The sequence below is a fragment of the Momordica charantia genome (genome assembly GCF_013281855.1).
Source record: "Momordica charantia cultivar OHB3-1 chromosome 6 unlocalized genomic scaffold, Mcharantia_2.0 BLBB01000006.1, whole genome shotgun sequence".
Lineage (NCBI taxonomy): Eukaryota > Viridiplantae > Streptophyta > Magnoliopsida > Cucurbitales > Cucurbitaceae > Momordica > Momordica charantia.
Genome location: NW_028275164.1, coordinates 8,497,659 through 8,513,395, shown reverse-complemented (window position 1 = coordinate 8,513,395; position 15,737 = coordinate 8,497,659). Strand labels below are relative to the sequence as shown.

The window sequence follows — 15,737 nt, the reverse complement described above, 5'->3', positions numbered from 1 at the left end:
TATTTAAATTTTATATAGCCTATATATATATATTCAAAAACTTATATCGAGAATAAACTATTGAATATAATTCAAAACTTATTAATAAATTTTATATAAAAGTCTAACAAATTATTTCATTTTAGCTTCTAGATTTTTAAAATTTGTATTCAAGTCCCTACATTTTTTTAGACTTTGAAATATGTGTATATTTATGGTGTGGACATGTATTGGGATATATAAATTTGCTGAAGCGAATATGAGGACAAATATTAGATGGTACGTAGAATCATACCAATAATCAAAGATACGTAGAATCATACCAATAATCAAGATGATTACTTTTTAAAAATTTAAAAACTAAAATTTGAAATTTAAAAGTTCATCATTAAAAAATTTATCTTTTAAAAATTTATAGAGTAAAATATTCTTTTTTTCTAGGTAAGTTTAAAGATTAAGATGAAAGAAACCAAATACTCTTTTACGTAAAAAGATTCGATCCATAAGTCTTTTACAAAATTTCCCCTTCCTTTTTTATATCCGCGAATGTCCAGACAGATTAGGAATATAAAAAAAAAAACTCAGATAATACTAATTTTAAAATATATATATATATATATATATTATTTTTTAATATTATTTATCAGATAAAGGCAAAAATCTATATAAATATATATGTGGAATTTTGTAAGAATTAAATTCTTAATTTAGTTCCAAAAAAGGGGGAGTTGAGTAATTAAATTTGACCTTTTTATCCAAAGCCAAAGCTTTTGCTTCTGAAAACAGAATCGATGTTGTGGTCCACTGATGGAGCCCCACGTGGCCCACTCTCACGAACCAGCTGACGTGGAACCAATCCAGTCATTCCTTTTCCTAACAGTGCATTTCCATAAATAACACCAATACTTGAGGGCAGTTCCGTCATTCCACCACTGCACAAACATACACAATCTGAGGGCCTAGATTCTGGGACGCTCTGTTCACTTCCCATTGGCTTTTCTTCCTAATTTCACTGAACAAACGCCATTTCATTTTTCCTTTTACCTTTACGATTTTCTCTCTCTACGCGCCTCCGCCGTACCGGAGCTGCGGAATACTTTTCCGGCAGCAGTTGTTGAGGGAGACGATTTTTGGTTCCTGGATAGTACAGACAGAGAAATAAAGAGATTTTGGTATCTTGTCATGGTTGCTTTTTTTTACTTGAATTGCGATTCTTTTTGTTTCTTTTGGAGGTTTATCTTCTTCTTTTTTCTTTCTATTTTAAAGTGATTTATGCTCGACCACAGAAATTTTTGGTGCTGCTGTGAGTTTGATTTGATAGTTGGTGTTTTGCTTACCGTTGACGAAGGGAGGGAGTTTTTGTTGTAGTTTGTGGAGAGAGCATGGGGATGATTTCCACGTGAATGAGGCTGAATTTATGCTGTGTTCTGCTTCCTGCTTTTGTTTTTCACGGTCATGTGTTCTTGATTGGATTTGTGTTTAATTTAGGTCTGTTGTTCGTTGTTTTTGGATCAGGTGGTCCGCTTGAAGTTCTGGTCTCTGTGCGCTCTGTTACTGAGGGAATTCGGTGGTTTGTGGAGCTGATTTTGTGTTGAAAGAAGCAGAGCTCTCTGCGGATTGATTGCATTTGTGCTGTTCGACGTTTAATTTGGCGTGATTAAGGAAGGAGTGAAGAAGAAGTTTATCTTCGAGAGGTTCGTATTGTTTGATTAAGGTCTGTTATTGTTAGTCTGCTTGGAGCAGAGCTGGAGAAAGGAGGACCGATGGAGGCAGATTTTCAGCAGCAACATCTCCAGCCGCAGATGAATTCTGGCTTAACACGGTACCGTTCTGCGCCGAGTTCGTATTTCAGAAGACTGGCGGATAGAGAATTCTGCGATCAGTTCTTCAATCAGCCATCCAGCCCCGAAACAGAACGGATTTTCGCACGGTTTATGACAGGCGACGGCGGCACTGGTGGTGGAGGAGGCGGAGGCGGCGGCGGCGTCCTAGAAGAATCATCTCCAAACCTGAGGGAGGCTCAGAAGAATGCTCCGGCCGGAGAAGTGTTCGTAACCACTGAAGCAAATCAACAAACAACTTATGTGAGTCATGAAACCAGAGGTATCCACCAGCAGCCGAGCAATGTCAACAACAATTACCCCTCTGCTTCATCAACCCCGAGTTTCTATCAGAATTCAATGAAACCCCCACTTCCAAATCAGGGTATGATTCCGGGAACGGATGGATCTGGTTCAATGGGAGTTGATCTAAAACCACGGATAAGAACAGATGGTGGAAGAGCTTCGAATCTTATTCGGCAAAGTAGTTCGCCTGCTGGACTATTCGACCACATAAATATTAGTGAAAGTGGTATGTAATCTTTTCACCTGGATGAATGAATGTAAATTCTGGTGAAATTGAAGTTGGCTTTCTGTTCTCATAGTTTCTGATTATTTGGGTTGAGAGAAACTTGATTTATACAATTCAGACTTTGTAGGTATAATTATAACCATATTGATTTGCTATGATCTCTGGTCTGTTTGTCATACTAGAATTTAGCTTCCAATATTCCCACATGGTGCTGAAAATTCTTAGCAACTGGCAGGCTATGCTGCATTGAGAGGCAAGGGAAATTTTGGAACTGGTAGTAGCTTTAATGAAGAAGCATCTTTGTCTTCTCCAAGCAGGTTGAAAAACTTCTCACCAAGGACCATACCACCACACTCATCAGGGTTGATGAGTAGTCCCATGGCTGGAATTGAGAAAAGAAGTATCAGAGAAAACAATCCAGATAGTAAAGGCTTTGCCGATAGCCACGCCAGCGATTACGGTAGCACTAGCTACCCAGTTGGTTCTTGGGATGAATCTGCCATGTCTGATAACATTGTTGGTCGTAAAGTGCTCGAAGATAACGATGACGATGAGAAGTCATACTCAAATTTCAATCTTTCAGTCGACACTCAGGTAATTAATTACTTCAAGTCCATTGTGATGGTCCTGCTTGAAACTGGTTCTAGTTGGTCTCATCTTTATTGTTTTGTTGGAAAACTCAGAAAGTGGATCCTGGAAATCGCCCTCCCCTGCTTTCTCATCATCTGAGTATGCCGAATACTTCAGCAGAAATGAATGCTATTGAGAAGATCTTGCAGTTTTCAGATTCTGTCCCTTGTAAACTTCGAGCCAAGCGCGGTTGTGCTACTCACCCCAGAAGCATTGCAGAAAGAGTAAGTCAAGATATTGAACTGAGAATATTGAACAATTAGATATAATCTCTTGGTCTTAACCATTGGCTGTATTTATTCTATTTCTGAAACTGCCTGCAATAGAATAAAAATAGCAACTTGGATTGGGATTCTCTTATCTGTCAAACCTTCTGCTGGATCCAGATGACTCTGATTTTGTATAAAGTTCTGTATTTTGGTTGTTACATTATTGAGAAGTATAGAAGTGGCAAAGTTTTAATCTGCTGAATCTGAACTTACATACATGATTCAAGGAAATTGGAGAGAGTTGCACTAAAACTTCCCATCTTTTAGGAATATCCTTGACTCTTTAGTGTATGAGATTAAACTCTGGATTCTGAACGAAGTCTTTCCCTTCATTGATAACTTTCAGGTTAGACGAACTAAAATCAGTGAACGAATGAGGAAGCTGCAAGAATTAGTACCCAACATGGACAAGGTAACTTCTTTTTCACTTTTTCTTTTATAAAAGTCGGTAAAGCTGAGTTAAAACGTCTCTCTCTCTCTCTCTCTCTCTCTCTCTCTCCCTCTCTCTCCCTCTCTCTCCACAGCAAACCAACACATCAGACATGTTAGATCTGGCAGTTGAGTACATAAAAGGCCTTCAGAAACAGGTTCAGGTAATTATAAATTCATGACCCATTCTCGTATTTGTATGATAAAAGTTACCCCATTTTCGTTTTTTCTTATCTTCTCTTGCTGTTTGTCCAGACGCTTTCAGATAATCGTGCAAAATGTAAGTGCTCGCATAGTCAGCATCAATAATGGGAAAGGCCTTGGCGTGAAAATTCTTATGTACAGAGCCATACAATTTGAATTCCTAGGATAGAACACGAATCTCTCTGAAAATATAACTAATTATTTGCACTAATCAAGAAGAAATAGTGAGTCAGCATGATTTGGCATGAAGAAAGTTTGCAAAATAAAGGGCTGCACAGGACAAGCAGATAGTGAGGTACAGCGATTAGAAATGAAGACAAAGGACTGCTGAAAGCTGGTTGTACATGTGAGTTTAAAGACCCTGCTGGTACTTTCCACCACTGTGTAAATTAAAATAACTATGCATGATTATTAGATCTTCCATTGCATATAATCTGTCACTTTAGAGAGAGAGAGAGAAAGAAATTGACTTGGGTGTAGATCTGGTTAGAAGAATTAAGAAGGGAAGTTGCCATCAATGGCTGGCCCAAGAAATGGCTTAGAAAGAATTGGGGAATAAACTGCCTGATTTGTAATGAAAAAGTTCACAGATAAATGATTGCATTTGCTGCTACATTGCTTACTATTATCATTATGTGCATCGTTTATCTTAATTGCTTTGTTCTTTCTTTTTATGCTCTCTTTATTCAATGGCTTCAGAAAAGTTGGAAGGAAACCGAATCTGAATTTTGCAGATTCTCCAACAAAAAAGAAAACAGAAACAGATATTGTGGAATATATCAGTATCAAAATGCTATTAGTTTTCATCCTTTTATTTCTCTTTCAAATGAGTACTTTATAAGATTAGTGGGTTTCAATTCAGTGTTTTCTTTTATAGAATATTGCCTACATTATAAAGGTTGGTATAGGCTATTTCTTTTTCTTTTTTTTTTCTTCTGTTGCTTTATGGAAAAGGGATATTGTGGCCAAGTTAGTGGGTGAGATCCGATCAGTGATTACAACCACAACTTTTCTTTGGTCCCAAACATTTTCCCATTAGACACAACTGATAAATCTGTCCAATTTAAGACTTTGTTTGTAAAGTTAGGTGGAATGGATGGCTTCCTGGTTGGAGTTTGTGAATTTAATTAATGAAGCTCCAAGGGGGCAAGTTTCAGAAGAAGAATAATAAATGTTGAGGAGCTAAGGTAGAGCAGCTGGTCAGCTTTTCTCCCAAGTGAGAAAAGGCCTAAACCGAGTAGTCTGATATAAGGAGGGATAACTTGAGCAAGCTCAGCTCAAGTATTCAACTTGAGGTATTGCTCCGTCCGGAGAGAAAAGATCTAAACATAGCTCGAGTAGTTTGATATAGAGAGGCTTAGCTCAGATGTCAGATATAGAGAAATGACGTAAGCAAGCTCATGTAGTCACACGTAGGGAGGGACAACTTAATCGAGTTGAAGTGGTCACCCATTAGTACCTTCTCTTATTAATTGTAGGTTCGAATCTGTTGTTTATAAAAATAATATTGTCAAACAAATAATTCATGTTAACATTTCGCAAAAGAAATATTTGTAGAGAGTGGAGAAGGAAAATACTTAGCTATTTACCGGTGGTTGACAATAAAGAGCTTCGACAGGTTGGTATTTATTTTTGATATAGAAGTATTGAGAAATAGTCTGTTTTTGGAGGGTGTTGAGGCTCATTCATTCTATAATTGGGGAGAGAGAAAATGGGTTGGTGTGAGTCACAAAGGAACACAACCATTCCCATCTGAATGGAGCCTTTTTAGTCAAATTGCTCATTAACTATATGTGGTGTTGTTTTGCTCTTCATTATCTCTGTATTCATATTGGATGTTACTAGATTTTTTATGAGGCCAGCTCTGTTTCCTTATATTTGGTATTGAAATGTACTGAGACACACTTTTTTTTTTCTTTTTGGAAGTTACAAGGTAAGTAACTGTCCTTGTATATAGTTTCTATAAAGGGGCATCTCCACATTTTTTCTCTTAGAGAACATTCCACGAGGTTCATTTTATTAAATGTAAAGTAAGGAGAACATATTTGAAGAGCATGAGTTTCATGTGTTTTTTTTTTAATCAATTTTGAGCATAATTGTCACTCTTTGGAGGTTAATGGTAAAAGACAAGGTATTTATTACTATTGCAGAGATTAATTTGAATTGTCACTCTTTGTCAAAGTGAGTATAGATAATTGACATATATCTCCAACCAAGAGATCGTGAGTTTGGTCCCCCGTCCTCACATATTGTACGCGAAAAAAAAAATTTGTCACTCGTGCAAGAGTTAAAGTTCAAATAATAATAATAAATCTAATGTTTTTTTCTTAGCTCAAACGAGGGTGGGGTAATAGGGGTGTTCAAAAAACCCGCCAACATGAGTAAGGGTTTGGTTGGGTTGGGTTGGGTTGGGTCTCGAGTTCAACATTTAAAAAATCGGGTCAACCCAACCCAACTCAAATTTATGCATATATGTATGTTTTTTATAATATATTATATTCAATGTCAACTGTCCATTTAGTTTTAGTCATACTCCTTTATTTAAGAGTTTTATATCATCTTCTCCCATTTTGTATTTTAATCTCATCTGTCCATTTAGTTTAATCCTAACTCCCCGTCGCCAAGATAATTAAAAATTAAAAAAAACCCCCCGAAAATATTGGGTTGGGTTGACCATCCAATTGAAACCCGGCAGTTCTTATATGTGGTCAACCCGAAAATTTGGGTTGGTTCCAAAATCTCTCCTAACCCGACACAATCCAACCTGTGAACGTCCCATCTATGGAGCAATAGTGGGGATGCGAAAATTTGACATTTAGTAGAGGATATAATGCTGTAACCAATTGAACCATATTCAAGTCAATTTAAACCGAAAGATGACTTGAGTTAATATTCAAGCTACTTCAGTTTTTTATCCCTTGAAATTGGGCTACTACGCATAATACGTATGTGACACATCTATTTATAATGTACAAATAGATAGTAACTTATGATTTGAATTCAAGTTTGATTCCAAACTTTTAAGGGCTTTAATATAGGGGTAGTTGTAGAGCCAGAATATTTTGGCCCAATGACTGCAGATCTTGTACCCGAAAAAGAAATTGCAAAAATGGCAAACTTAAAACAAATTACATGATGTTCTAGCCACGTCATAACTTAGCTACTAATACTCTCAAGCTATGCCACATGACACGGCTATGACCTCACAATGACCCAACAATCTCAAACTTATCAAGAAATTAAGCTCTATCGTGATTCTGGTTATTTGGTTAAATCTTTCGAGCGTTTTAAGTTTTTAGCTAGTTGTTAGATCATTGACAATAAATTTTAACATCTAAAATTTTTCTTTGTTGATTTCTTTGGAAGGAAGAAGATATCAAACCCGTGTATTACATCACAAATACATTAATTCCTTCTTTCGATCACAAAAGATATGCAAAGAGTTGCAACACCTTTAATATAAGGAGTTGATCGTTCATATTTTTCTCTCAGATCAATTACTAGCCACATTTATTATATTTATTTTTGTTTGAAGTAAAATACAGTAAATCACTTTAAAAACAAGCTTGTGCCACCCCTCTTTGTTATAATCTTACATATTATATAATAGTGAGATTTTTAACAGAATTAAATCTAAAATCTCTCGAATATATATTTCTTTTATTAGGGCACACATATTAATTAAAGTCGCTTCTTTGGTACGAGGTTTTCATACATCTCATTATATCCAAACTCCATTAATTGCTTTAAATTAACTTGGTAACTACTCTTATGTGCACTACAATAATACAACATATTTGAGCACAAGGACACAATTTTTGAAATTTACATTAACAAATAACATATAAAAGCACAAATTAATATCATAAAATAAAAATTTCTTATAAAATATGGTAAATTGAACTTGTGCTCATTTACAACAACTAAGCCCTGGTGTTTGGAGCAGGGGTTTAACCTTTTAAACTTGAAGATTTAAGAAGTCTATATTTAAAAAACTAACTTAGAATCTACAAAATTGTGTGAGGGAGTAGTTTTTGAGGAAATTGGTCCTTTGGGGTATTGTTTAAATCTCGGGGGTTATATAAACAATTTTAGATTTGAGAAATCTATGAAGTAAATATGGGTTTGACATCTTAACTAAAATACATTGTCGGTGGTCAAAATCAAAATCGACACGTGTAATTTAGCACCTACTCAGTTCGGAGTCATCAGAAGGTAGAAAACGGGCCCTCCGTACCTGTCGACCTGATCTATGTCGAGCTGAGATGAACAAATCATATCAACCGACCTGAGGAATTCGACCTCAGGTCCGACCACCGACCTGGGGGCCCAACCGCCGTAACTGCAGGTCGGAACAACTCCAACGACTTTGTCTTCTCTGCCTACCCATAAAAGGGACACTCCGCTCCACGACTCAGGTATGCAATTTTGCTCCGAGATTGACCTATTGCGTCAGACTGTAATTTGCTTTCTTTTTGTAGGTCCTACCTTGCATGAGCTCACACCTCGTTAGCTCGGTCAGTTGCCACATGACCAACCTCGATAGCTCGACAGAATTTTGCATCAACACACACCATAACTCAAACTCTCATCGCAAGTCTTCACATGAATGCTAAAGGATATGATTGAAAGTTAAAATATATCTTGACGGCCCCGACCCATATTCATAATGCTATATTCTTAAAAAAGAAGAAAAAAGTTGATACAATCGCCAAAATCTATGTATGAAAGGTATAATTTAATCAAAACCAATCAAACTAAGTTTATTGAAGCATATTTATTTGTCGGTTTGTTTGGATGGATTTATAGGTATTAAAGTATAGAGTCGGGAGAATGAGTGAGTTATTTCTCATTAAAATTATGAAATACAATCTCCTTTTAAATAGAAAATGATAAAAGTCAGTAAAACAGAAAATACTGAACATAACAAACTCATTTAACATAAATACAACTAATTTCATATACTCTCCGGTACTCCCCCTCAAGATGGGACATAAATGTCAAGAAGACCCATCTAGCAAACCAAGGATGGCAAAACAGATGCAGAAAGCAGTTTGGTGAAAGCATCAGCAAGCTGAGAAGCAGAGCATTCGGGTAGAAGCCAAAGAAAACCAGATTGAACATGATCTCAATCAAAGTGACAGTCTAATTCAATATGTTTAGTACGTTCGTGAAAAATTGGATTTGAGGCGATGTGCATAGTTGCTTGATTATCACAGAACAACAAGGCAGGCGAAGAAAACAGTACTTGTAACTCAGAAAATAAATGAGAAAACCATATGATTTCACAAGTAGCAGCAGTCATTGCCTTGTATTCGGCTTCGGCAAATGATCGAGAGACAGTGTTTTGCTTCTTGGATTTCTAAGAAATCAGAGATGGACCCATGAAAATGCAAAAACTAGTGGTAGATCACCTTGTATCTGGGCAAGATCCCCAGTCAGCATCTAGGAAACCTCAGATCTGATAAGAAGTAGAGGCAAACAAAAAAATTCCTTTGCCTGGAGAAGCCTTAAAATATCGAAGCAAACGATGAGCAACCTTAAGATGATTAGTGCAAGGCTTAGAAACGTACTAGCTTAGTTTGTGCACAGCAAACGTGATATCTGGCCGTGAAATTGTAAGATACATAAGTCGCCCAATGAGACGTCGATAAACAGTAGGATCCTTTAGCAAGTCACCATTAGACACTCGGAGTTTAAGAGATGGATCCATTGGTACTAATGTTGGTTTGCAACCAAAGGAGGCCAACTTCCTCTATTAAAGACAAGGTATAATGTCGTTGAGATAAACTAATCCCAGTACTATTTCGTGCAATTTCGAGACCAATAAAAAACTTGAGATTTCCAAGGTCTTTTAGGCGAAATTGATCATGAAGTAATTTTTGCAAGCTTCGGATATGAGAAGAATTAGCTCCTGTCACAAGAATGTCATCGACGTATACTAAAAGGGCAATGAAAGAATCCCCTATGCCTTTGACAAATAGAGAGTAGTCTGATTTGGATTGACAGAAACCAATTTCAAATAAAGTCGAGGAGAACTTGGCAAACCATTGCTGGGAGCCATGTTTTAGACCATAAATTGATTTATTCAATCGATAAACAAGTCACTACCCCTGACGATGAGAGATCTTAGGAGGATGATAACCAGGGGAAGGTCCATGTAGACTTCCTCAAATAAATCGTCGTGAAAGAAAGTGTTGTTAACATCCAATTGGAGAATAGGCCAAGCTTTTGATGCGGCCAAGGTAAGAAAAACCTTGACAGTGACCATCTTGGCAACCGGGGAGAATGTCTCGATAAAATCCAATCATTCTTGTTGTGTATAGCCTTTGGCCACGAGGCGTACTTTATAACGCTCAATAGAGCCATCCGAATGGTGTTTGATCTTATAGATCCACTGGCAACCAATAGTATGTTGGTGAGGAGGCAAGTGAACTAATGTCCATATGTTATTAATTTCAATTGCATGAAGCTCAGCCGTCATAGCATCACGCCAATGCTGATGCACTACAGTTTGATGATAAAACTGAGGCTCATAAGAAGAAGAGACACTCATAACAAAGTTGTAATGAGATGGAGACAACTTAGAGTAATCCAGATAATTCTGCAACGGATGTTTAGTAAAACAAGTAATAGGTGTATTGTATTGTGATCAGTGAGAGCACAATGATAATCTTGTAAGTATGAAGGTGGTCTGGAAAACCGAGTGGACCGACGAAGAGAAATAGTAGGTTCTGCATCAACATTGGGAGAAAAACTACCAGAATTATCACTAGAAACACCCTCAACAATTAAGCCATTAGAAACTCCATGATCCTCAACAATAAAACCATGAGAAGCTCCATTAATATTAGGAGAAATAGGGACATCAGCATCAATATTATTTGGGGCATCAGTATTCAGGGTGGTTGAGGATTAGAAACATGAGTGGATCCTGTTTGAGTTGTGACAATAGGAGCAATGGGAGAATCACCATGAAAATCAGCAGCCTTAGGCAATACAGAATTCGGAAATGGATCAACTTCATGATTAGGAATAGAACCATGAAGGAAAGGAAATACATCTTCATGAAAAACCACATCCCTTAAAACAAAAAATTTATGATTATCTATGTTATAAAGGTGATAGTCCTACATCCCTAGAGGATAGCCAACAAAAATAGCTTGTCGCGCTCGATGATTAAGTTTTGTTCTGTGCCCACATAATGTGGAAGCAAAACAAAGAGAGCCAAACACTTTAAGGGATGAATAATCTAGAAGATCCTGATATAGATAAAAACATGTAGATTTCCAATCCAGAACAGGAGAAGGGGTACGGTCAATAAGGAAAACTGCAGTAAACACACACTCTCCCCCAAAAATTAATGGGAACACGAGATTGGAAATATAAAGCCCGAGCCACATTGAGAATATGTTGATGCTTCCTTTATACTAGTGAGTTCTTTTCCGGTCTCTCTACACATGAAAACTGGTGAATGACCCCTTTGAATAGAAAAAAAAATCCTTAAAAAGCAGTTTAGGCAGTATCAGATCTGAAGCATTTAATCCGAGCATTAAATTGAGTTTCCACATAAGTAAAAAATTGAGGAATGATACTCAAAACATCATATTTACTTCGTAACAAAAAAATCCATATGTAGTGGCTATAATCATCAACTATTGTTAGAAAATATCGATATCCATTATGTGTGGCATGAGCTAATGGTCCCCATATATCAACGTGAATGAGATCAAAACAATTCTTTATCATATGGTGAGAAGACTTAAAAGATAACCTCTTTTGTTTTTCTAGAGGACAAACAGTACAATATTTGAAATGACAATCCTTCACAGAACAAGTATCAAGATTCAAAATGTCTTTCAAGACATGTAACCTACTAATAGACGGATGGCCAAAACGACAATGCCATGTATCAATTGAAACATTAACAGAAGAGGTACAAATTGTATAAAACGAAAGGATAATCCATCAGACGGAAAGAGGCCATTGCATTAGTCACCCCTACCAATCATCCTCGAAGTGTACTTGTCCTGGATTATACAAGAACCAGCAGAAAAAGCCACTACAATATTAGGCATATCACGCAACAACATGCTGGTAGAGATGAGGTTGAAGTGAAACTAAGGTATATAAAGAACGCCATGGAGTATAAAATCATCAGAAAACCGAATAGAACCAGAATGATCCACCAAAAAACGAGCTTTATTCGGCAAGTTCACTTATACAGGCTGTATTTGATGCATAGCAGAGAACAAGGACGACGAACAACAAATATGAACAGATGCACCCGAGTCTATAATCCAAGATGTAGATGGAGAATTACCTGCCATATAGGATGTAGATGCCTCAGAATCACCAGTAAGCTTAGTAGCAGAAAATTGTGATTGTAGCAGATTCAGCAATTGTTGGCATTGTTAAACAACATCACTAGTGTTTGTGGAATTAGGAGACACAACAGAAGAACTTGAAGACTTGGTGCCTAATGGAGATGCTTAAGCCAAAACAGAATTAATGCTTGTAGGCACAAAATTAGAAGCAACAGTGTGTTGGCCTGAAGTTTTATATCCATGCGGATAGCCATAGAGTTTGTAGCATCGATCAATCGTGTGTCCAAGAAGACCACAGTGTGTACAAACTGGTCGAATCTTAGACTTAATAGATGAAGTTTTAGCAGTTGATTTTGTAGCGGAAGTATCACTTTGAACGACAAGAGGAAACGAATTTGCAGTAGATGGCGCCAAATAAGAGCCAAATGGTGCGTTGTTGTTCTTCTTGATGAACAAGGGAAAACGCTTTATTAACAAAAGGCGGTGGATCCATGAGAGAAGAATTTGAGCTTGAGTAGACGCATATGACTCATTGAGTCTCATGAGGAAATTCATCAGATATTCAAACTAGAGAAATTCAGAAGCAGATTTCGCTCCACCACATGTACAAGTACAAGTACAAATCGGACGATACTGATGCAATTCGTCCCAAGCAGTCTTAATTTTGGTAAAATAAAGACTTACAGATTACTGATCTTGACTCAATATAGCAAAAGATCACTTCAATTGGAAGATACTGAAGGGATGTGATTCCCGGAGCGGAAGCGGATTTTCGTTGCTGATTTTAGGGATACAAAATCGAAATTGAAAGAGGGAAAATACAGAGGAATGTCATTACCTTTGAAGAACTTTTCTTCAACGATTTCCACCCAAACAGCACCACCGAGTCTTCCTTGCTATCCTCTTGGGTTTCGGGAATACGCTTGTGGGAGCGTTTTGTTTTGAATGTCAGGGAGAGTTGAGAGAGACCTTGAGAGAGATTGAACAATGCTTGAGATTTTTTTCTTCTGTACTATGCAGAACCCACTGCAAAAGGAACAAAGGGAAATATGACGTGGGTAACTCCCCACGTCATATGCAACTTCCCACTCCCCTGCATTTTTGCAGGGAGTGATTTATTATTAATAATAATATAAAATAATATTATTAATTAATAATAATTAATATATATATTTAATTAATTAATATTAATTAATTAATTATTAATCTAATTAATAATCAATTAAATATATATATATATATTAATTAAATAAATAATTAACACTTAATTATTTATTATCAAAATAGAATCATATTCTAAAGCATTTCTCTCGTATAACCTATAGTTCTAATGTACATCTTATGCACATTATTTTTAACTTATAGTTTTAATATGAATCTTATTCATATTAATTTTATTTGAATCACATTCAAATAATTTCTCTCCTAATATATAGTTTTAATTTTGAATTAACTATATATTATAATGTATCAATATACATATAATCCCTTAAGAAATTTGAACAATTCAAATTCTTCCAAAAACTTGATCCTCGTTTTACCCGTTATGAACTAGCAAGGGGACCTAATGGACCTACAGATCAGAAGCTCCAACGATGCAAGATTAATTAGTCAAACTTATTGACCGAGTTAATCAAGATTCGTTAACTACTGGTCATTCCACTAAAGACCCGCAGTTGCACTCTTCTCACTGCAGAATGTTTTCGTGTCCATGGATATACGACCATTAATGACGAGTCAATCCTTCACGAGTGCTCGTAACTCAAGTTGGGTCAAATTACCGTTTTACCCCTGAGTTACATCTTACTCCTTAAACATCACTGCTCCTCTAATGAACAACCCGGTTATGGTCCAACCAATAACCGGAAATCCCTCTCGGCCAATGAGAGGGTGGGGCCCCTTGTTCAAGTCCCGGAGTCAGCATTTAAGGGAACACTCATCTACTCCCCTAAAGTCGGGGAGGAGTGCATTCCATCTTGTGAAGTTATGTTCCCAGCTCCCCACTCGGTCTCGTCCCCAAAATGGTAGGAATGTTGAGTCGGCTACTAGGGCCACTCTCACCCATACAGATCAAAGGACGAGCCCTCACGGGCAGGAGTCCATAACTCACTCAGGATTGAGAATGAGTTGCCTGGTCATCCTAAGAAATGGCAATCTATTAGTTAACGGTGTTACATCTAAAGATTGTCTATTTCGCGGTGCGGTCTTATACAAACTCATTGTATAGGATACCCCCACTCACATGTCTCCACACGAACGACCTGGATCGAGTCGTCTGTAACCTTTACAGAGTGGGCTGTATCCATAGTGTTGCCAGGATAAGGTACCCAGCTTTATCCATATACTATAGACCCTTTAGGTTATTCACGGGACATTATCCATTCATATATCAGAGGTATATCAAATATATACCCCGTATATCAACTATATACCCAGTATATATACTGTCCCGATTGCATCATAAATAACCTTGGATGTTTAGTTTATTGGATTTTGGAAAATGCAAAGCTATCATTCAACAACAAATTTATTGAATAAAACTTTATTAAATAGACATATGTTTTTACAAAATACAAACTACGAGTTTAGGGCAACACACCCAACAACCTCCCACTTGAACTAAACTCGGGTGGGGTGTACATTATCATAAAGCAAAGGGAAAATACAATAAACTAGGACATACACTATACCCAATTACATTTCTCCCACTTGCCCTAGACTAACTATACAAAGCTCGTAAACCTAGACTTCTAGATGGCCCTCAAACACTTTAGCCGTGAGTGCCTTTGTAAAAGGATCAGCAATATTGTGCTCTGTAGCGATCTTCGTGACAATCACATCTCCTCGCTGCACTATCTCCCCGTATAAGGTGGTACTTCCTTTCAATGTGTTTGCCTCTCTTATGGCTTTGAGGTTCTTTAGAATTTGCCACAGCACCACTGTTATCACAATAAAGTGTGATGGGCAAGTTCATGTTTGGAACGACTTCCAAATCTGTCAAGAACTTTCTAAGCCAAACCGCCTCTTTTGCTGCTTCACAAGCCGCAACATATTCAGCCTCCATGGTGGAGTCTGCGATACATCCTTGTTTGATGCTTCGCCAAACTACCGCTCCTCCGTTAAGAGTGAATACTGACCCTGACGTGGATTTCCTTGAATCCTTGTCTGTTTGGAAGTCAGAATCAGTGTATCCTGTGAGGATCAAATCCTTAGCGCCATACACGAGCTTATAGTCCCTTGTTCTCCTAAGATACTTGAGGATTCCCTTAACAGTAGTCCAGTGATCATATCTTGGGTTGGATTGGTACCTACTGATTATCCCTACCGCATAGCAAATGTCAGGCCTAGTGCATAGCATAGCGTACATCAGGCTTCCCACTGCTGAAGCATAGGGTATACGTCTCATATCCTCAACTTCTTGAGGTGTCTTAGGACACTGCTCCTTAGACAGATGAATTCCATGCCTGAAGGGTAGTAAACCTTTCTTGGAATTCTGCATCGAATATCGAGCAAGCATCTTGTCGATATAAGTTGCTTGAGACAGGGC

The 15,737-nt window shown here is 37.3% G+C and overlaps 1 protein-coding gene across 3 annotated transcripts; it reads left to right on the top strand.

Annotated features, from left to right (window-relative positions):
• The first annotated feature begins 927 nt into the window (after positions 1 to 927).
• Positions 928 to 4,491, top strand: LOC111021433 (transcription factor bHLH130). 3 transcript variants are annotated; one of them, XM_088125814.1, is made up of 7 exons: positions 928 to 1,151; positions 1,495 to 2,331; positions 2,567 to 2,925; positions 3,015 to 3,185; positions 3,577 to 3,642; positions 3,755 to 3,823; positions 3,915 to 4,491. In XM_088125814.1, the coding sequence occupies exons 2-7, from the start codon at positions 1,743 to 1,745 to the stop codon at positions 3,966 to 3,968; spliced, it is 1,308 nt and encodes a 435-aa protein (XP_087981940.1). In that variant the 5' UTR covers positions 928 to 1,151; positions 1,495 to 1,742; the 3' UTR covers positions 3,969 to 4,491. The 3 variants fall into 3 exon arrangements, with proteins under 3 accessions (XP_087981940.1, XP_087981941.1, XP_087981942.1); XM_088125815.1 differs by having other exon boundaries at positions 1,246 to 2,331; XM_088125816.1 differs by having other exon boundaries at positions 928 to 1,164.
• The last annotated feature ends 11,246 nt before the right edge of the window (positions 4,492 to 15,737 follow it).